This window comes from Plectropomus leopardus, chromosome 4 (assembly GCF_026936395.1).
Source record: "Plectropomus leopardus strain MGB_pleo_1.0 chromosome 4, ASM2693639v1, whole genome shotgun sequence".
NCBI lineage: Eukaryota > Metazoa > Chordata > Actinopteri > Perciformes > Serranidae > Plectropomus > Plectropomus leopardus.
Genome location: NC_142179.1, coordinates 8,441,017 through 8,463,980, shown reverse-complemented (window position 1 = coordinate 8,463,980; position 22,964 = coordinate 8,441,017). Strand labels below are relative to the sequence as shown.

Below are 22,964 nucleotides of genomic sequence, written 5' to 3'. Positions count from 1 at the left end.
GGAAAATGTCTAGAAAACCATGTTTATAATTATCATAATTACATATTTAAAAATGTTACCAAATTATTATAATCCTTTTAGCACTTTTTTCAGGGTCGCTCCTTGTTTTTTCTCCCTTTTTTGTTGGTAATTTTCAGGTAATTTTCTTGTACTCTTTACTTATTTCATGCAAAACTGCATAGTTTCTTCTAAAATTGCTCATTGCGTTTAGGGCGACTGTCATTTATCCAGACTGGTTTTGCTGCTTCAGTGTTCATCAAACGGCAGGCAGCCTGCACAGGTGTTTTCTGTTCCTTCCTGATGAATCACGACTATCACAGTGTCTGATATCATACCAGAGCAGTTTCTCAGATTCTCTACGCAACACCAAAATACAACAAAATCGGCAAGATTGGTCAACCAAGTTTATTTTATTTTATTTTACCTCTAGTGGATGGTGTGCAGGAGAAGATGGGACACATGTTCAAACAGAATACTCACTGTCACGTCATTCATGTCAATACTGGTGATATTCTTATTAATGAAAAAAAAAAAAAAACTTTTGGCAACCCAACACAGCATGAAGCCAAATTTTTACATGATCTCTGAATGGATCTGAGTAGGGAAACATTGGGAAAAAACGATTTGTACCCAAAAATCATGATTTTAAGAGGAAAAAGAACAATGAACATCATGGGGGTGAGAAACTCTCATCATGCCAACAAACACACTAATAAACACTCTCACACACTTCATCTGCGCTAATCACAATGAGGACACGATAATCCTGAAGCAATACAGCTCAATTTGTACATGATCACTGAGGAAAACACAGAATGTTAAAACCAAGTGATTTCTTTAAAAACACAAACACATTTTGTTTTCAGCCAGCAGTCAATATTAAATACACCAAACTAGAAAAGAATGTATAGAAATGCATATAAAACTGTAACTGTATAAAACAATTTAAAGTTTAAATTAATAAAAATACCAGGTGTAATACAAAAAATAACAGGCAATCAACTCAAAAAAAGAAGTGAGTACTAGCTGGTTTCCTGAGAAATTTAGTTAGAGTGTAATGATACTAATAGCTGTCAAAATGAAAAAATAAAGTCAGTGAAATTTTTTTTAAGAAAATAAGAAGTGAAAACACAGAGCAAAACAATTAATAGCTATGACATAAAAAGCTAATCTATTTACCGATACCACTTTACTAACAACCTACACATTGCATTTTTAATATACTGACCATTTACTTGCAGCGTTCACTGAAACACATAATTTGACATACGCTTCTCTGCTGTCAGTCTTAATTCAAAGAATTGATTGTCTGAATCTGTGGTGTATTGCTGAGGTGTTCTGGATGTCATTTTAACGCTCCAGGTGGGACTTAAAAGGTAAATCACTTGTTTTTCTATGAGTACGTCTAAACACAAAAGAAAAAAAAATTAAATACCAATCAAAGACAACTTTAATCTCATGGCTGGCAGTCACTCAATCAAATCTCCCCACACAAAACACTCACAAAACATGTGTCGTATACCGTTATTTGCATTCATCTCAATGTAACTTGTGGGAGAGGTGCGATAGTGCAAAAGCATTCTCTGGGACCGAAACTCCTCTAATCTACTTAACCTCTCACCATCACCTTAGTAAAATGAATGTGACAAAAAGAATGCCCATGCACGTAAGAAAACTACATCACTACTGAACTTTACATAGTTTAAATAAAGGCGATATTGCACAATATAGCATAGTTAAACAGGTTACTGAAATAAATGTACATAGCTTGAACTATTCCTATGCTTTCCAACCCAGTTACGGTACTGTATATTGCTACTGTCCAAGTTTTCTTTGCAGTGAGGTTTATTAAAACATAAACTGATCATTTTTTTTAAATCTCACGAGAGCCCCTATTGAGTGTTGTGCTGTGTCAGAACTGTGCATTGATTTTGAATTCCTTATTTTTTTAGCAAGTTGCTGCTTATTGTGGCAAAACACAAGTGCAGAAAAGTCAGTCTCAGGCAAAACGTATTAAACATTTTTCTACAAATGAACACATTTTGAAATCAGAGAAATTAATTTCCACAATTATATAACATGAACTGACAAGAAAAAAACCCTGATGAGTAATTAAGATTGATAAAAACAAACACCCCCACATTTATGAATGAAGTAAATCAATAAAATATGAGAAACTCAGACAAAATGTTTACTTTCCAGTAGGTGTAGACAAGTAAAAGTTCAAATTGAGTAAAATGCTATTGTAAGACACCACTTTGTGATTTAAACTTTGAGATGTCATTAAAAAGGAAAAAAAAGGAATTTGTTTCTGGTTCAGCTTTACTCGCTTTCCGTCTTTATTTTTCTGGTAGGAATGGGTTTCCATGAGAGGTGAGTGTATCTGGCACCAAAAAAATCCATCACACAATAATAATAAAAAAACCCCAGAAAACAACAACTTTCATTCCCCAAATGATCGCCACTTCAATAATTAATAAAATAAAAATCTAAACCAAACTATTAAAATTCTAGACCACTTTTATTTAACCAGATTGATTACTGGTGTCAAGTGTGGTCACTTGTTTAAAGTCCACAGGAAGTGATGACATGAAACATTTGAGCAAAATATAAAACCAACAGCAAAACTGTCCCATTGCTCCCATTCTCATGTGGAGCTGGGTCGTCTGGTGCAGCTCTAAAGACAATTATCTGCATCGAAACATGGTCACGGTCACTCTTTTTTTTTCTGCAGATGCCACAACAAAAATAACAAACACTACATAACACAGAAGGTCTGAATTAAAGTTAAGGCAACTGACCTGAAATCCATGGCTATTTTCAAAAACATCTCCTAATCTTTCTTGCCAATGTCAAATGAGTTTGTTGGAGTTACAATTTGTCTTTACATTTAATAAAAATGTAGCTTGTTTTTTAAAAGCATTCAGCTTTTTCAAATAAAAGCTTAAATTTCGAATTCCATCACGACAAAGTTTCAGAAATGACCATTTTCGACCTTATTGCATTGCTCTTTCATATAAGAAAACTCAGATTTAATTCCGTATTAATCTCACTTTAATTAACCCAATATAGAATATTAAATCGTTTTAGATTAAAGGTGGATATAAACTCAAACACAGGTGAACATCTACACTGGATATTGCACCGTATTTTGACTAATGCAGATCAGCAGGATTAAAAGAACAAAATAACAATCCTACCAAGGTAGAAACATAAAGATAATCTCACAATTTTATAATAATAAACCGAAATGACCACAAGGCCAGGAGTGTAGAAAACATATTCGAGGACATGTCTGGTTCTTTCACTTGTTATTTGCAGCCGATAACACCCAATTATCACCATAAATGTGACCAGCGCTTTCTCGTGTCTCAGGGAAGCGTCCACGCTCTTTTCAGACATATTACTAATATTCAGAGGCTCCATTTCAATGTCAATATTACGTTATCCTGTATAAACGTCATCTGAATTCTTTTGATGCAGACATGACTCATCTCATTCAAAACTTTTTAAGCATTTTCCCCAGATTTGTTCATTTTGTTTTGTGCAATTCATTCCAAATGTGGATGCAGCATGACCATGAAGCAGAATTTGCTCGTCCCGCTGCGCAGCATACTGGCAGGAAGGGTTGGGTATGAAATACTACTCGACTGGGTAGCATTCAATTGAATAGCTGCTTTCCCTCAAGCACTAGGTCAAAAACGCTACTCATCTTTGCTGAGAAAAGAGGCCATCAATCTCATCATCTTCATCAATCTCCGCTCTGCCAAACTGGCTCTGTTACGACTGCACTCGCCAGTCTAACAGCACATGTGCCGGCCAACCGAAGACAACTCGCCAGTCTCCGCAGCACGTGCGCTCAGTCTCCTTATCGACCCTCTGTCTTTCACCTTATGCAACACCCTCTCAGACACAAAGATCTCCATAACCTTTCCTGACATGGCCTATCATTAGTTATCCCTATGATTTTATGTCATATGTTCTTGATTTTCTGATTAATTTCGAACTGCGCTCTAATTAAGGTTTTTGAATGGCAGAAAAAGAATGACCAACACAGTTACAATTTAGGCTGACTTGATTTTGTTATTTGCTTGATATTGGTGTCATCATCCATGTCCCTCAAATTTTCAATACATTTTCAAAGATGTATTCATAATTTTGTCATATTACTGTATTTTCATGACTTTATTTAAGTAGTTTTAATACTTTGCCTGGACAGGTTATTTGAAGCAGGGCACAAATGTTGAGAGGTTAACACACTTTGACATTTTGATGCAGAGCCTCCATCCAGTGCATTGGAAATATTGGCATTGGAAAGCTTTGCATTATTAATCACGTACTTTGAGGCATTTGCGAATAAACAAACTGCTGATATCTACATTTATGCTGCATATGCCAATGTGTATCACCTCATACTAGCAACATTTCAATGGTCAAGCAGTGCAGCACTAAATTTTAAACTAGTAATACGCATTTAGCGAAATGTTAGGCTTGTTTTAGGATTTTTATGAACATATTTTGAACAATAGCCAGAAAAATGTAAATTTAAAACATTCTGTTAATAATAAACAATTGCCAGGCCTGGAAAAAAGTTTTTTCTTCATTCATAATTTTCTAGAAATTCATGATCATGGGAACTCTTTCTATATAGAAATATTAACAAAAAAACATTTCATAATTTAATAAGATTTTATCAAATACTAGTGAACATATGCATTGTTTTTCCTCATAAAAAAGAATGAAAAAGACAGAGTTAAAGCGTCTTGCCTTGCATGGCCTCACAATTAATTACTTTGCATGTTATGATAGGATTGGGAGTTTGGGATTTGACAGTCCATACACATAATTAAGAAGCATATGTCTGAGAGATCGCCTCGCCATCTCATTTGTAAAACTATCAATACTGGACAGATTGATTTAATAATGTATTCTATCCTGACTGGACATGAATCTTATTATAATTGTGAACAGCGGAAACGTTTGTTTTTCTGTGTAAGTTGGCCCACAGTTTTGCATACTTAAACTTCACCGTTACTGAGGAGCATAACACGTAAGCACACGCTGCTCATCACACTGGCACTGCTACATTATTGCTCCAAGCGTCATTACGTGGTTAGAATGCAAAGGCCTGAGAAGTTGTTTGTAAAGGAGGTAAAATCAACTGCACATTTAAGAATTTAAAGAACACCCAGAAGCTATGAGTATTTTTGTTCTGCCTAACTGGCACTGGTTCTCGATACCCAACCTTACTGGCAGTACACTGCAGCAGGACTACCGCCTGCTTCAAGAAGCCCTCTGGGACAGCTGAGGCGTTCCTCCTCTGTGATAGCGCCCAGTTGCTCAGTATCTGTTCTCACTCACAGCCACAGACCTGTTCAAGCCTGTTCTTTGTCAATTTTCCACAACTGTTCCTTAACCTCTGTGGGCAGGGTGTTGAAGAGGTCCTCCTCCACCACAAGGCCGGTTCTCTTTAGCTGTCGGCACTCGCCCAGCTCCACTGGCAGACCCTCCAGACGGTTTCCTCTCAGCTCTAGCTGTGTGAGCCCGGTCAGCTCTCCAAACCGCGATGGCAGAGACTGCAGACAGTTGTTCCCCAAGTTCAAAGTGCGAAGCTTCTTGCACTGGAACAGCTCATTGGGCAGGCTCTCGATCTTTATTTCACGGTAGGTTCATGGGAGAGAAACAGAGATAACAGAACTTATACATTAATCAGCAGCAAAAAAACTGCTACAAAACAACACAATATAAGGCTGCCCCTTCAATGGTGGAGATTCGAATCATCAGTCGGAGACCTCTCAGGTGACTGAGTCTGCTTTAGGTCGAGCTGTCTTTTTTTTTTGTTTGTTTTGCCAGTCAGCATGGTATGCAGTGTACTTCTGAGAATGTTTTAATCCCCAGATTTTGGCACCGAAGTGAACGCTCTTGACTGCCATGCTACTCTTTAGAGCTACCATTTCTGGCTTTTGTTCGATATCTATTGTTGGCAAAAATGTTGTTACATGTTTACAACCCGTTGTTAGCGACGTTAGCTTGTTTACTATATTACATGAATGCTGCCGTCACACAAAACAGCCCACTAATGCTTTTAATCTTTAAAACTTTGTATGGAAAACAAAATTGATTGTCCAATATTCATATTTAACAGCCAAATCCAATCTGACTGGCATAGCTCTAAGATGGGTACAGCCTTCATGCAATGTGCAAAAAACAAAGATAAAATGATGATGGAGAACTGATGAATCAGGCACTCACCCTGTTGGCTGTGACTGCCAGATACTGAAGGTTCTGGAGGAAGCCGATGTCTGTAGGGATATACGTTAGGTTGTTATGGCTCAGGTCCAGGAAGCGCAGCTTTCGGCAATAAAACAGCTGGCTGGGGATCTTCTCGATCTTGTTTCGGTTCAGGTACAGTTTCTCCAGGTTGGTCAGCGTGCCAATCTGGATGGGAATATAGGCAATCTGGTTGTACCAGAGCTTAAGGCAGACAAGCCGATGAAGGTGCTGGAAGCTGATGATCTCCTCGATGGTCTTCAGGTTGTTGTCCTTCAGATCAATCTCCTGCAGGTTGTGCAAGCTAAAGATCGAGTGCGGTATGCGTTCGAGATCACAGCGAATGAGCTCCAGTTCCGTCAGGTTCACCATCTTCTTCAGGCTGTTGAGCACCATCAGCTTGGTGCCTTCGTTATTGATGGAAAGCTTCTGGAGGTGCATGCCCACATCAGTCACCACCTGAGGTAGCTTGGTGAGATTGCTCTTCAGGCGAAGAACTTTGAGCCTCTTGAGCTCCCGGAGCCCATCGATGACAATGTAACGGTTGTTCTCTGCGCTGAGATTCCCTGTAAGATGAAGCTCGCTAAGATTTTTCAGACTGTAAATCCATAAGGGAATCTCCTTGATGTCGGTGAACTTGATGTGCAGAGACTTCAAGTTCTCACGCAAAAAAGCCAATGCAGGAGCTTCAATTTTGGCTGGTGTGTGGTAAAGCCACATCTCTCGCAGGTTGACGAGCTGGGCGATGATCGGCGGGATTGTGACGTCGGGGATCAGCTCCAGTTTAAGAACCTCCAGCTCCATCAGGTCAAACACTGTGTCTGGAATACCGCTCAGCATGAAAAGGTGCAACTCCAACTTCTCCTGAGAGTTCTTAGTAATCCTCTGCCTGAGCTTGTCCAGCGTCCACTCATTGTTGAGGTTGAGCTGCCTCAGCTTATTTTCGCTCACTTCTGAGAGGAACACAGCAAAGCGTTTAGAGTACAGAGGGTCATACTGATCGATCATGTGCATCATAAATGCAAAGTCATTCTTCACATCGGGTATGTCGCTGTAGCTGCTCTCTTCCCGAATCGACTCAAAGGAGTACTTCTTCAGAGAGCGCCGAAGCATCCAGCAAAGTGTGTACATGCAGATCAAACCATACACCACCACTAAGCTAATGTAGAAACAGGCTAAGATTTTAAAAAGGGTAGCCAACGGGTGAGCACAACGGTACACGCTGTAACCTGTCAGGCTTTCTATATTAACCGAACAGTCAACGCTGAATTTGATATCATGCACATAATACCCAGTGTAGCAGATTATCAAAATAAACTTGATGACTTTGATGATAGTCTGACGGATATACAATCTGTACACAATGTCTCCTTCCTCAACGTGTATGCGAAACTTTTTGACTTTTTCAAATAGGGCTTTTGCCTGTTCACCCTCTTTCTTGTCCAAAACTCCTGTTTCTGTTCTATCCACAATGCCCTGCTCAAAGCGTGTCTTTGTCCTTTGGAGCATAGGGACACTTGCTTCAACATCCTCGCTGATTACAGACTCCTTGTGGTCCATTGAGCCGTTCATTTTCATTGGTTTTGGGTCACTCTCTTCGACCACCGTCTCGGACAGTGCCCTAGTTGTCCATGGGGAGTCAAAGCATTTCAGCAAGATGGACACAAAGTGCTCTAGTTTGGAACTAGTCCGTGGGAACTTAAACCAAAAATTGCTGCAAGCTAGGAAAATTAGGGTATGAAGTAATACTAGATAAGGAAAATACTTGGCAAACCAGTGCAATCTATTCTCGTAGCACACAGCATCTACATAGTTGTACTGGTGGCGGTCCAGATCATACTGGATTCCTTTGGGTTCCAAGAACAGTGATGCCGAGAGGGTGGCGTTGAAGTTCTTTTTGCAGGTCTCATTGACCACCCATTTGCAGGGCAGGCAGATCATCTTGTCCTGAGTGACCTGCAGTGTCCCCCCAAACACAGAAATCATAAGCATAACAATGGAGATGTAGTCGGTGAACACATCCCACCATGGCTTCAGGATGCGGTATGCTGGCTGTGTGTCCACAAAGTACCGCAGCTCAGTGATGGGGATCATGGTTTATCTGTGAGGGTAAAAAAGAAAAATGAGGACTTATGCATAACTGAATAGTGATTTACAGAATAACATAACCTTATCAAGTTTCAAAACACTACGGATAAGGTTTTCTACCAAATTAAAAAGAAAAAGCTCCTTCCTTCCCCACTGCCTGAACAGCTTTTACGTGAACCACAACACCGAGCTGTAAAATCAATACAACAATGCTAACTAACAAGGTCATACATCAGAACATTCCAGAGGGTTAATTTGAAGGCTGTCAGGAGAAATGAAACGGAGAGTCGCATCTGTTGTGACGAAGAATTGCCTGATTGACTTTACTAAGTGGGTTACCGTGTTATTGATTTAACTATTGTTAAACAGACACAATTAATCTGCTTTCAAAGGGGTATCAACCTGGACATAGCATTTCAAATGAAGTGGCCAAATGGCAAAGCAGCCACTGATGAAAACTTAAGTCAGTTTAATTTAGTCCCTTCAAGATTTAAGAGAAGATTTAATAGGTTGTCCACATGAAGACAAAGAAAAAATATCAAACAGGCAATGAGCAAGCTGAAGGTGAAGTGTATGCAGGCTATAAACATAATAAATGAGAAAATTACCTGAAAAATTATTTGATATTTGCTTAAACAAATAAAAACTCAAGTGCCTGATTTTCAATGGGAGGGCACCCTGACTTAGCACAGATGCACTGATCTGTGTGTGCTGCAAACTGCATAAACTCTAATGCTGAGTAAAGTAAAATCAGGAGAAGTTGAAACGAGTCTATAAAACTGTAAAAACCCAAATGATAAAGACACAGTAAGATAGTTCAGTCATTACTGGCCAATATTCTGTTTGTCAGAAAAGGTGTGGTCAAAAATATAAATTTATTCTGAATATTTGAAACAGTGTCAACATCTATTTTCAGCAGTTTAAATACACCGGTACCAGCTGTACTTTCTTGCTTCCTTCTTCTTAATGTTTACTACAGCCAGTCTGCTTTTCTCTGCTGCTAACAAAGAGAAGTTGGAGTTGTCATGTTACAGCCTTGTTATATCTTTTAATAAAAATGTTAACTTGTATGACCCTAAATGTCATTTTTTATGTGATATTTAAAATTATTTTGAATATCAATATTCTTCAAGGTGGCCAAATCAACAACACTAATCTACGGCACTGCACAGATGCATCACTAAGACCATGTAAGGCTAGACAGTACATCAATATTATATTGATGTCGTAACATGAGACTAGATATGATCTTAGATTATGGCATATTGTAATATCGTAATTGCTGTCTGTTCCTGGTTTAAAGAGTCCATTATATTGAAGTAATTTATATTTCTAAACTTACCGGACTGTTCTAGCTGTTTTAATATATGTCTTTACTCACTTAGTCATTATATCCTCTTTACTAATGACTAATTAAAAATCTAATTGTTCAAATATTTTGTGAAAGCACCAATACTCAACCCTACATTAAAGTGGCAATGTTGATATTGAGGTACTTGGTAAAAAAAAAAGTAAAATTTGATTTTGCCTATATTACCCAGCCCTATCATGATACTGATATGATATATAATATGAAATGAAGTTACAAACATTGATAAAGGACTCTATATTTATATCACCCACCCCTAATTAGGAGTAAGTCTTTCATGTATCCAAGCAACCTCATATCTACACCTCAGCACTCAGGCAGCAAGACCCACTGGAGTTACTACCCCAAATTGTCTGCACGAAACAGAAGCAAAATTCCAGCACATGTGACATAATATGTGTGTATGGATAGAAAAAAGGCTCTTACGCCACTTGAAAAATGGTTCTACTTACAAATCCGAAATGTAAAGCACAATAACTCCATTCGTAAACAGTCAAGGGCGATCCACAAGTACTGCTTTGTCGCTGCTGAACATCAGAGTAAGATAAAGCCCTCCAAATCAACCCCTAGCCTTGTGTGAGTGTGACACACCCAGCATCTAAGCTCAAGAAGTCACTCTTCTCAAGATGATGTTCCGTTTTGGCTTGTTTAACCCAAACAACACAGCCGTCAGGGGAGCCACCTTGCTCCCCTGCTCTCTATTCTTAGCCATTTCCGTTAATAATACCCAGAGTATTGTCTGTGGGGGCCTTGAGAAGCACCTCCCTCGACCTTCAGGACAAGATCCTGTTTACCTTATAGAAGCTGCTGTCTCCAACCAGTGTCTCTCTGGAAAAGTCTACCGTCACCTTTTGCACCCCCACCGCCCCAAAAACACACACCTACACATACACAACAAGAGTTGGCATTCATCACAGATTGTACTTTGTTAGGGAAACTGCAAAGTCAAGACGCCTAGTCTACTCCTTGGCCAACTGAGCATATTTACACTGGCCCCAGTTCAAAGGAACTTTCGCACACATAACATTTTCCCCAGCGCTATAGCAACAACAAGCACATTTTATAAATAATATGCTCACCAGTTTGGAGGTGTTATCTGTGCTCCAGTGCTTGATGATGACCCTGGTGGACGAGCCACTCTCTGTGTATCCAAAACTCTTCATGGACCATTGCCTCTCTCATCGCCATGGGGTTAATAGAAGACCTGAAAAAGTCAATGAGAGATGGAAATGTGGTTTTCTAACATACTTGGGAGTGACATACTTTAGCAAAACACGTAAAGAAAGTTACCTGCATTAGTATTTACGATCAAAGTTATGTTTAAAAAACAGTACTTTCACAATAAACTGTCTGTGCCTTTATGGTCTATTGCTCTTATTAACGAGTGTGTAATATAAGGTGCCATATGTGATGTTTTGGTGATATGTTAATTTAAATGGATGAACCGACTATCCATCACTCACCGGTAGTAGCATTAGCATGTCTTTGTCATCTGGCTATGTAGCTGAGCAAGCACTTCATCACAGAAAGTTAAAGCTGGGGGGGTTATTCTATTTACCACGTAATAATGTGACATATTATCTTTAAAGAAGTAGAATAATGTCCGACAACAAGCTACTTATAGGCGCCGACTACAAACAAGAACAATTTGTGCTGTTAAAACACGTTAGCAAACTAAGCTAGGCTGCTATCGGCTAGCGAGCTAACCTAGCTACACCGGCTCTCTCGTAAGTTTACATCCTAACAAAACGTTGTAGTTCATATGACAGTGGTTAATATGGCAGTAATACACACGTTAAAACTGCTACGATGTTCAACTTACTAAGTCTGATGGGTTGTGATCAAATCCAGCGCTGTTTTACTATAAATAGTTGCTAAAAAATTTAGCTCCGCTTGCTAGCTGTTGTTTTCTCCATCGGCAGTTCTTCGTTCACGCCGCCAGGGCGACGGGTGGCAGTGTGGCGCTGTCAACAAACGTAGAAGAAGAACGCTCTTCTTCTAGCTTTCTGAAAGAGGTGATGTTTATGTTTTGACAGCGAGAATATTTTATATTTTTACAGATTTAACAACATTAAATAGTTTCTTTTTATTTCGGAAATGTTGTCTTTGAACTATTTTCGGATGGTGTGCTCGTCGCGAGCTATACTGCACCCAAACTGGCTGATGACGAACCGACAGTCTGTTTATAAAACTGTTACATGTTCAGCACATTGTATGTCCACCAGCTTCCTCAAGAAGGACACATGGGACAACAACATGGACATCAAAGCTGTGGGAATTGAAAGGAAGCCAAAATACTACACTAATTCACCCCGGAATTACTGTACAGGACAAACCAAACTGAAGTGTTGGAGCTGCGAACAGCCTCTTGATAAAAGACCTGCGTTCTTCTGCAAGTCATGCAAAGTAGTCCAGCCTCCTGAAGAGGGGACACCCTACTTTAAGATTATGGATTGGTAAGTATATTGTTTTATTCATCATTACGTACATCATCTATGTATTACTCAATAATTATTAATACTCCCTATTAACTGCAGTAATTGGTGCATGATTAAAATGCAGTTATCCAAATGTGCAGTATTCTTTCAAATATTAAATGTAGGCTATATTTAACACGTTACACGTATTGCACATATATATATATATATATCTGTTGTACATTGTAGCACCATATTTTATATTTCTAACTTTACATACTAGTTTTATACATTGCTATGTAGCATAAGGCACATACAGCACTGTGCAGCATTGTGGTTCATTACAGTCACTCTGATGCCAAGCATAGAAAATAATAGAAAGGAAAAATAAGGACCAGCACAAAGTATGTAAAAATATAAAACAGAAACACAGTAATAATAAAAAAATAGCACTTGTGTGTGAACACTTAAATATTATAAATATGTATTATGTGCTAGGTGTGTAAAGTGTGTAAAAATATAAACTGTAGTACTGTGCAAAAGTTTTAGGTTACCATAGATTTTTTTGTTTTAGCAACATTGAAATAAGTTGATACATTTTTTTTCAGTCTCTTTATTAAGATACCATAAAAGAATACAGAGAACATTAAAACACCAAAAAGTCAGAACAAAATACCTTCTTCAGACAGAAACCATCGTTTAGTGTGAAACATGAAATCATAACAAAAGGTAACTCAAACAATCAATATTGAGTTTTTGACGTGAATGCAACCTTAAGTAAAAACACCAGAATATTAGTATAGTGAAGCTAATATTGTCTGCTCAGGAGAGTTTAAGACATGCTAAGTGGAAAGAGAGGTCACACTAAATACTTTACTTTAATACTTTGTTTTATTCAGAAATATTTGTGTTTTTTTATTTGTGTCTGTTCTGTTTGTATTTTAGTGACTACTGAGAAATAAGTGTATGATTATTATAACTTTGCTAAAATAACAAAGTTCAAGGTGGCCTAAGACTTTTGCACAGTACTATAGTTAAATTTTTACACGATGTACACACCTAGCAGATTATACATATTCATAATTTTAAATATTTGCACACTAGTGCTATTTGTTTCAAATTATCACTGTACTTCTGTTTTGATTTATTTATTAAAAAAATACACACTTTACGCACTCAGCACATTATACATATTTATAATTTTTAAATATTCACATGCTAGTGGTAATTGCTTTTATTATCTTATCATCAAAACAATTGTAACGAACCATAATTTCCCCCTGGGAATCAATGAAGTATTTCTGATTCTGATGAACGTCGTATTCATGCTGCCATGTGTTGCTTGTTTTCAGTGACTACACATTCACACTGGACACACACAAGCTGCAGAAAAGATACTTGCAGCTCCAGCGATCTCTACACCCAGACAACTTCAGCCAGAGATCTGTGGTACGCAGAGGAATGTGAGGGGAATCTGAATCAGTTTAGTAACATGGTTCAAGAGTCAGCTGAGGCTGTCCCGGCTATTAGTACAAGTGTTACACAGGAAACTGGATGTGACCCTTTGTCCCTATTAGGCCACTTCGATGTGCATTCTTGTTTTGTTAGTATGATTCATTGTGATTTGGTCAGGGGAATAACTCTGGGCAAAGTTGAAAGATGGGTTTGTTAAAAGACATTGACACATTTAGGCCCCCGTAAAGGAATTTTCCCAAGAAAACAAGGTCAAGGCAAGGAAAGAAATGCAAGAAATCAAAAGCAAAACAACTGAGAAAACAAAAAGAGCATTGTTTAAAGAAATAAAGATGGAAAGACAAGAGGAAAACTACCAAAAAATAAATAAAAATATATAGTGGAAATGAGTGCATAAAAAAGCTTTATATTTTGGAACTTCATAGTATGATTGATGATATTTTGACAGGAAAAGCAGATATGTATCTAATAACATTAATGATGGCTGCTTCCACTCAGCCAGCATGGACAGGACCTGGAACTGGTTTATTATTATTATTACTTCCTGCTGTTACCTGTCAAGATGTCCAATTCGTGACTAAATAAATCTAAAAGAAAGAAAAGGAAACAAGGTTAAATGACATCTATTTCAATGATTAAGAGTAAAGTATAACCAAACAAGTATTAAAACTCTACAAAGCACAAGCATGAGAGAGGGAAGTTGTGGGACAAATAAAGTTTACAAAACAAATTCAATGGAATGTTTTAAGTAAGTAAAAGAAATACAAGTTAAGCAAGCGAAGTTTGTCAAAAGACAAGTCAATTTTGTCTTTTATAACTCTTGTTACAGTGGACTTGCGGCATTGACAGCCTAACTCAATCAAAGACTTTTAAGGGAGAAATAATGACCAACATGTCAAAAATAAGCTGTGCAGTCAAAGCTGAAATCCAAATTTTGACATATTTGGTCAGTGGAGAAAAAAACTGAAGCCCCAAAGAACTGACAACATTGAAAATAGGGCAGAATTAATTAATCCCTATGATTATTTTCACAAGTAAGCGATAAATCATTTTGTTTATCAAAGGTCAAAAAATAATGAAAAATGGCCATCATTTCCCTGCACTGAAGGTAACATATTGAAACTGCTCATTTTATATGGCCAGCAGTCCAAAACTGAAACCCAATAACCAGTATACCTGATTATGCAATTTACTGTCACGACAAAGATCAGATATCTCATATTTTTAGAAGGCAACTGGTAATTGAAATGTGATTTTAAAAGGGCCTTTCACATGCAGGTCGGTTAGGAGTTGTGAGGAATACTGTGAAAACAGCTGTACTATGTTTTTCATGGCTCTGGAGGACATATCTACGATAATGTCATAGAACCTGTTGGTACCTGTTATTAACTTTTGTTTCAGGGGTCGAAACACAAGTGGACAGATGAGACGCATAGTTGTTCACACCTGTGTCTATCATGCGTCTCCAGCTGAGTTCAGATTTTGTTACTACGCTGTAATGTTAAAGGGACCCATGCTCTTTTATTATAGCTGTGGTCGAAATCCCTCATTATTCACCATATAGTCCACTACATAGTGAGTTTGCCATTATGTAGAGCTGTTTATATGTATAGTTTGAATTATTATACCCAACACAGTGGACTCAAAGCATCCCACAGTACGAAGTGAAAAGTGTACAACCATAGATGTACACTAATAACTAGATACAGGATGCTAAGATGGCGCCCATTCATTCCAGTGAAGTTGCTCGCCTGGTGCATATGCCAAAAACGTTTCTAGCGTCTGGTTTTACTTCTGCAATTATGCGCAGTTGTGTTTCTCCTGCTGGAACCAGCCTTGAGATTTTTAAACCACTTTTCTCAGCTCGAGGAAAGTTTCACAAATGTAAAACCTCTATTGATCAAAAATCCCTAACAGAAAGAGTCATAATTAACCTTGTTTGAAGTTTGAGGTGTCCTGTTGGTGTTGTCAGTGTTGACCAAAGCCTCTATTACAGTGGTGGTTGATTGAGAAAATGCTTTTTGTGCCTTAGGGGATATTTTGGCTGAAATACTATGAGTTGCCACCGGAAAAAATTGCATCAAGACACTCAAGTGGCTCGAGCAGCCCGCATAAAATAACAAACATTAAAAGACATGAGTGTTCACCTAGCAGGAAGGATCTAGTAAAATGTGCTATCATGTTGCAATTTGGGAAAACCTATGATGCAGTGCTTTTGGAGCTAGACCCATACTAGGGACTAAAATATCTTAGCCTCATCTGCTTTGAGCACCCCTTTAGGTAATTATATAGAATGTCATTAGTAAAATGCACACAGAAAACCCATGGTGACGGTGTATACTGGAAGACACTAAAGGGAAAAGACAGAAAATAGATGTAATTTTGGTTTGTCCACTTGTCTTTGGATGGAGCACTCACTCACTGTTGTTAAGGGAATAAATTTGCTCCTCTTTCCCTCTTCACTTTTGATTTGTCACTTCTTATAGGCAGACAAGTGCACCTTTCCAATACCAGAATTTTGTGAGGAAAAATAGGTGTGATGTACTTGGTAAATCACATTCAGCCCGAAGCACAGTTAGGCTGATTAGACAGGCAGGCTTATATTTTACAGAAAAGCCTCGACTGGTGCAGCTTTAAAAACATCACAGAAAGAAATAAGAGTTGTCCAAATGCATCTGAGCAGTTAAAAGTTGAATATGGTTATAGATTATTTGACAAAGTGGTGACTAAATGTTCACATTATCCAGTTCCCCCTCATGGATCATTAAAAAAAATTGCCAGGCATTTTGGAAGAATAAGCATTATGAATTCAAGGAGCGGAGGTGTGTTTCTTTGCACGCAATTTATTCTGTACACCCAGGTGCAAAAGCACAATGCATGTTGTCATGATATGATATGAAAGCTTAACTAATATTCGGGAGGAGAGGTAGCTTAAATGGTTTCTTCACACACAACCTGTCCAATATTGTACCGACACTGTTTTATTTATCAGCACCTCTGGCCATTTTTTCTTAATTAGACATCTTCCAGCCTCGGGGGTCCTCATCATATATAGAAAACTCATTACTTATACAAGGCTACAAGGCAGCCACCTACTGCACTGGTTGTTATTACAGAAACAGCTCCACACGATGGGCCCATGGGCCTGAGCTTGAGACTATTGATTTTCACAAGAGCTGACAGACCTGATAGCTGCAAAATGTACTCGGATCTGCCAACCATTTCCAAGATATTTTCCTCCCCGTCTTGTTTCCACACGTCTGTCGTGTCAAACTTACACCTGGATCCCTTGAAGGGTCCCAAACTGCTCGACTACAAAAGAGGAGCTGTATGTCATACACCTAATTGTCAGTATCGCCAAGGATTTGGTGTTTAGAAAATTGACATTGGTATAGATTGGGATGACAAGGTGTAATATAACTCAAATGTAATTCCCCTTTGTGACAGTTTGATGTGTAACTTTGGAAGATGCGAATATGTGTTGCTTCAGATGCACAGCATGGTAGTTAAAAATCACAATAAAACAGCTTTTCTTTTTCTTTTTAATGAATAAATGTGGACTGAGCATCATTAGAAGCAAACTGAACAGAACCCTCTTTTGCAGAAAGAACAGGAGTATTCAGAAAGCCACTCCGCTCTTGTGAACAAAGCATACCAGACGCTACTTAAGCCTTTGAGTCGTGGTCTTTATATGGTGAGTTTGAAATCCCTGTAATGAATAGTTTATTTTCATAACTGCAAGCTCTGCTTGTCTGATCGCTTGTTCTAGAGAAACATCTTCACCATATGACAGTCAAAAGTAGTAGCATGTATTTAACGAAGCAGTTGAGTTTGATGAAGTCCCGTCCTATGTTTCAGCTGGAGCTGGAGGGGATGGGTATAGAAGATGGCACCGACTCCGGGGTGGATTCAGAATTTCTAATGGAGCTGATGGAGATCAATGAAGCCCTTGATGAAGCACAGACTCCCGAGGAAGCCAATAACATTGGCCAAGACACAAAAGGTAAATAAATATGCCCGTTCAATTTATTGAGCGAAAGTCTGGCTGAGTAATTTGAGCTGAGTGTTGGTCATAAATTAACACGAGTGGATGAGTACATGTGCCTTTCTAATTGATGCTGACACATCAGATATGTAGTTATTTCATATTTTTGACAAGTCTAATGACTAGTTTTGCCTCTTCAGGCCTCAAAAAATCTATAAAATGGTACAAACAGTATGAGAAATTGAGCTCACTTTTTGGCTAAAAGCACAAGGGCTTGGACATGCTTTGTATCAAGGGGTAAATTGTAATTCTTAAAGGACCAGTGTGCAAGATTTAGTTACATCTAGCGGTGAGGTTGCAGTTTGAAGCCAGTGGAATACCAGTCCCTTTCTAAAGGCCTTTATCCATTGAAAAAAAATACAAACACTTGCTAACATTTGACTTTGTATGTAATGGGAAAGGTTATAATCTGCATTCACACCCAGGTCAAATGACTCTGCTGAAGTCATGGGTATATATCAGCTTCAATTGGCAGTGATGGAAATACAACATCCAGGTGAGCGTGCTTATTTTAGCCCCTTTACCAGTGAGATGCGATGATGCACTAACTCAAAGCATTGTCTGTTTACGATCAAGCAGTGCTCAAACATTGTTCCAAATTAGTCTGCACCGAGTTTGAAAGTGATGACCGTACCATTTTCACTGGCCTCCATGCTGCTTTCTGCTGTTGTCCTTGACGCTCTCTGCGGGCTCAGTGGAAGATGCCCCACTATCTACATATATGAATGAGCTCTTCATATCTATGTAGATATAAAGGGCTCATTCTAAGCTAACAGAAACACAACCATTCTTAATTTCAGGTGATTATTCACTATTGAGAACAAAATTCAGAATATTATAGTCAATTTCTGCCACCCTCAATCTTATACACATTATCTTTAAGATTTCAGTTCTGGCTGATTTGGTGACACCTGTGGTTACCATAGTAACAGCAAGTGCAGTTTGACACTTGCCAGCACTCCCAGAGCAACTTATGTATCTGTTTGCATTGTAATGAAATAAATTCACATTGTTTGTATGCATAAGTGGGCAATTTAAATCCAGGGCAGGAATGACAAAAACTACTGTATAGAAAGGTAATTCGAGAATCACTGAAGGGCTAATGCAGAACAAATGGCATGACTGTAAATCGTGTCAAAAAAGGAACATGATTTCAAGAAAATATCAATAACTACTGACTGATAGAATGTATGTGCAATACACATCGAGATTAGGAACGTCAGAGCAATGAATGATGCATGCATGAGAGATTTATCGCTGTCTACATGTACTGTTCAATTTGTGTAGATACTAAATGTCTCATTATATCCGTGTGGCACATGGCACACACATCAAACTGTGTATGTGTTTTTGATTTTTTCAAATGTGGATTCAAGCAGTTTGTCTCAGAGGATGGTGGGCTTTGTGCGCCATGTCTTGTTAACACATGCAGAACTGGAACTTGTCTTCTCCTCACTTTGCAGGGAAACTGGCAGTCCTAACGGAGGAGATTGACGCTGCCCTTCTTAAAGGTATTATATTCAGAAGTTGCACTGAAACATTTTCTGTTCCTCCCACTCATTCCTTTGTTTGTTTTGTAATCTAAACTGAAGCTTTCCTTCAAGTCACTGAGTGAGTCTGTGATTGAACTTCCCTTTGCACTCTCATTCTTTCTTTTTTTTTGTTTAATCAGGAGAGCTTCAAGCCGCCAAAGTCCTGCTTGCCCAAATGAAATATTATGCAAACATTGAAGAGAAAGTGAAGGAAAAACTTTCTGAATTCATGTAAGTTTTTCCCCCTACTTAGTGTCACTTTATTTCATATCTTTAGCTACTTAAAAAAAAGTTTTGTACAGAAGCACACAAATTATTGTATTATTTGTCTCGGGATTATGCAAATTTATTGTTCGAGTTGAATAATAAAACTACTTGTAATGCATAATACACAGCTGAATTAATTGTGATTTGTACTTAATCTGCTATTTTTTGATTAAAAGTTGTACAGATATGAGGGTGTAATTGGAAGCATACAGTATCTCCCTTGAATTCCACTAATTTTACAACCCTAATCATATCCACTTGTACCTAATGTATCATTAAATATGACAGAGATCTATAATTGGCTCTGATTAAATGTGCTGCTCTGAGTGGTTATATGATTATCCTGCCTATCAGTTCAGCATTTTGTCATGTGGGGCTCACACACAGGTTCAGGACTGCCATTCAGTTCCTCAGGGTACCTTTAGGTGGAGACATAACACCTTGACAATCATCATGCAGAGGAGCAGTACTTGTTGTACAAACTGGATATGAGGCCATAAGGAAGTCCTTTATTGAGGCAGACAAGCTATTGAATTATTTATGTTGGCTTCATATGTAGCTTTAATGCTGTGATAATCAGGAAGACCCCATTGAATGAGGATTACTTGATGAACGGAAGATCTATGATCGGTGTAAAGTTCGAGTTCATGAATGGATGTGCACTAACCTCTGTGCACCTTTGCCTGCAGCACACTGGCAGGTGCATCAAAATGTAAATCATTTAAGTTGTTTTTTTCAACACCTCGGAGAGAAATGGTCATAATCTGTAATCAAGTTTGTAAATTGGAGCTCCGGTCACATCAAGGCTTTTGATCCAAGAAACTGATACAGGTGTCATCACACTTAAATAAGGCGGCTGTCGCTTTATCTGATGGCAGAACTCAGATCATGTATCATATGAAAAATGTTATTTGAGACACATGGGCATCACAGCCTTAACCACATTAGGTGTATTAGTGGTTTCACACTGAATCTGTTTTTCTGCACCCCACACCCCCACTGGAACATCCCACTGTAACACATCCTGACTGGTTGTTTATTAAGTCTGGAACAACAATGTCATGTGTCTCAGGCTGTTTCGTTTTTTTGCCGTGGAGAAGCAGTTTCCCTAATACACATGGATAGACATTGAATTAAACAGGGCTTCTCCCACCACAAGGAGACTAACAAGCCTATTTATTATTCATGTCGTAATCGGAAGGCATCTACGGCGCCTTTGAATTAATGAGAAAATGTGATCGACCAACGCTGAGGCCACTGCTGTCCCCCACAACTCTTTAAAATTGAGTTTGAAAGAGACAAAAGGGAAAAAACACTCAGTACATACAGCTGGGCTGTGAAATTGACTGGGATGGGAAAATAAACTCGGTACATACGACCGCCATGCACTGGTCACGGTGCACTGGGTTAGTTCAAACATTCTGTGCAGGCCTACATGACCCAATTAATAGAATTCCTATTAGTTAGTCATTGCACTAGTGTGACATTTGGGGAAATTAGCTCACTCAATTTCTCATTGAGACTTAAATGAGAAGATTGATACCACCCTCACATCTGTCCACTGAACTGCAGCTGGTTAGCTTTGTTTTGCATAAAGACTGGAAACAGGTGGATACAGTTAGCTTGGCTTCATCCCAATGTAAAAAAAAATGAGCTCACAACCACCTCTACTTTACATCATTTGTTTAATCTTTACATACATTTGATTAATCCGTGTATACTTAAACCAAAGTGCAAAAGCAACAATTTGCAGAGCGTGCCAAGCTAGCTTTATCTTGCTGGGGTCCAGACATTTGAATCCGTCCACTCCACCAAGTTGGTATCATGACATGAAACAGCGGTCTCTCAGTTAAAATAAAAAATCATCCAATGAGCGCCATGGATGGACTAACGTCATTAGCAGTTTGCTGGAAGCAAGGCATAAAAATTAAGCCCACATAAACGTTTCAAAGCAGCAGTTCCTCTAATGGCCACAAGAGGCTGGCTCCAAAGGCAGATTAATCCCCATAGGCCCCCATGTTAAAATTTCCAACTTTACAGCAGAAATAAACATGTTTACAGCCTGATACAAAAATGGTTTTGGTCTGACAACAGTACATGGGGATGAATCTTTATGTAACTCACTCATTTACATTTTAACAAGGCTTAAGTTACTCATATTTAAGGGTGGGGGGCTGTCTACTTACAGTGTCCTTGGCTTATCAGTCAGGTCCATGCCTCATCCAAATATTTTCACTTCTAGCTCCAAAGAAACAAGATGGTAATGGCCAAAATGCCTAATTCGAGGCTACAAAACAGGAGTCCACAAAACAAAGGACATCAAGATAACTACACCCATTACTTTTACAGTCTGGCTAAAGCCAGAAAGGAATAATACCAACAATGGTGACCTCTGTAGACAAGACAGATGCTGCTTTCAAGGCTGTAGACGTTTAGGCAGTTCTTTGCCAGAAAAGTTTGAAACATTTAATATATGGTCTATATGTATTTAATTTTGTCAAACATAATAATATACAAATATTTATTGGGGCGTCCCCCCTGCATCCCCCCCAAAATATACACCTCTGCCTGCTGTCAAGGTGGTTTTAAATTATCATGTCTTCTCAATATCGCCCAACATCATAGTTTGTCATTTCCATATTTCATTTCAGTGATCAAATTAAATCACACTCCCCGACAGAAATCAGTGAGTGTGGGTCACAATGTCAAATTGAAGATGGAAACATATTATAACGAGTTCACAGTTCCTCTGTCTGATATCAGGCAAAGCCCTATCACCTTGTTTACAGTCTTTATGCTAAGCTAAGCAAACCAGCTGTTGGCTTTAGCTCAATATTTACCATTCAATCTCCTTGTACAACAGCAAGAAGGCGAATAAGCAAGTTTTCCCAAATTACAAACTGTGGAAGTAAATAATGAGCCTACATGCATTAACATCTAAATATTTCATCTCATTGATTTGGAATTATGTAATAGGTGAGGCTTATTATGCATTTTAGGTTTCATACTGTCACAAATCCTCCCTTTGTATTAGCGATGCTGTTTTCTCGAAACCCAAATAAAGACTCATTTTATGACGACGGCATATCACCGTGTGTAGAGCCTGTGAAAAAGCAAATTATTCCAGGCATATTGAGCATGAGTGTTGTGACTTGGAAAATCACTGGAGAGCAATTTTACCTGGATTAAGGTGTCTAAATAAGCCTGCAACAACGTGACTAATAGTGCATGTCCTAATTGCCGTATTAATCATCTCCATATGGCCTTAACGTAAATATCATAATAAGATTAATGTGTTCTCATGACCCGTGTCTTAATCATAATGTTCTCTTAATCGCATTAAGACTGAAACATTGGTGAGCCACCGCAACGCAGTTCTCTTGATGGAAACTTAATTGCAAAAAAAAGGAAATCCTCATTATAGACTTTCTTCTGGTGATGGAGTATAAACACTACTGAACTATACAGAGATCTTCATCTGTTGATACAAACAGAAGCCAATA

General features: G+C 38.4%; 2 protein-coding genes across 2 annotated transcripts; one reads left to right on the top strand and one right to left on the bottom strand.

The window, feature by feature from the left end:
- Nucleotides 1-391: 391 nt before the first annotated feature.
- lrrc8ab (leucine rich repeat containing 8 VRAC subunit Ab) lies at nucleotides 392-11,696 on the bottom strand. Its single transcript, XM_042487654.2, has 4 exons — nucleotides 11,550-11,696; nucleotides 10,807-10,931; nucleotides 6,253-8,371; nucleotides 392-5,651 (listed from the first exon to the last, which is right to left on the bottom strand). Exons 3-4 carry the CDS (start codon nucleotides 8,362-8,364, stop codon nucleotides 5,376-5,378), a joined length of 2,388 nt encoding a protein of 795 aa, XP_042343588.1. The 5' UTR covers nucleotides 8,365-8,371; nucleotides 10,807-10,931; nucleotides 11,550-11,696; the 3' UTR covers nucleotides 392-5,375.
- Nucleotides 11,697-11,701: 5 nt separating this feature from the next.
- Nucleotides 11,702-19,586, top strand: hscb (HscB mitochondrial iron-sulfur cluster cochaperone). Its single transcript, XM_042487655.2, has 6 exons — nucleotides 11,702-12,183; nucleotides 13,497-13,593; nucleotides 17,222-17,311; nucleotides 17,476-17,620; nucleotides 19,126-19,173; nucleotides 19,335-19,586. The coding sequence occupies exons 1-6, from the start codon at nucleotides 11,825-11,827 to the stop codon at nucleotides 19,427-19,429; spliced, it is 834 nt and encodes a 277-aa protein (XP_042343589.2). The 5' UTR covers nucleotides 11,702-11,824; the 3' UTR covers nucleotides 19,430-19,586.
- The last annotated feature ends 3,378 nt before the right edge of the window (nucleotides 19,587-22,964 follow it).

Coding starts and splice junctions, on each gene's coding strand:
- lrrc8ab (XM_042487654.2), bottom strand. CDS start 8,364: ATGATCCCCATCACTGAGCTGCGGTACTTTGTGGACACACAGCCAGCA. Junction 5,652..6,252: donor TGGCAGTCACAGCCAACAGG/GTGAGTGCCTGA, acceptor CGTGAAATAAAG/ATCGAGAGCCTGCCCAATGA.
- hscb (XM_042487655.2), top strand. CDS start 11,825: ATGTTGTCTTTGAACTATTTTCGGATGGTGTGCTCGTCGCGAGCTATA. Junction 12,184..13,496: donor TACTTTAAGATTATGGATTG/GTAAGTATATTG, acceptor GCTTGTTTTCAG/TGACTACACATTCACACTGG. Junction 17,621..19,125: donor CATTGGCCAAGACACAAAAG/GTAAATAAATAT, acceptor CTCACTTTGCAG/GGAAACTGGCAGTCCTAACG.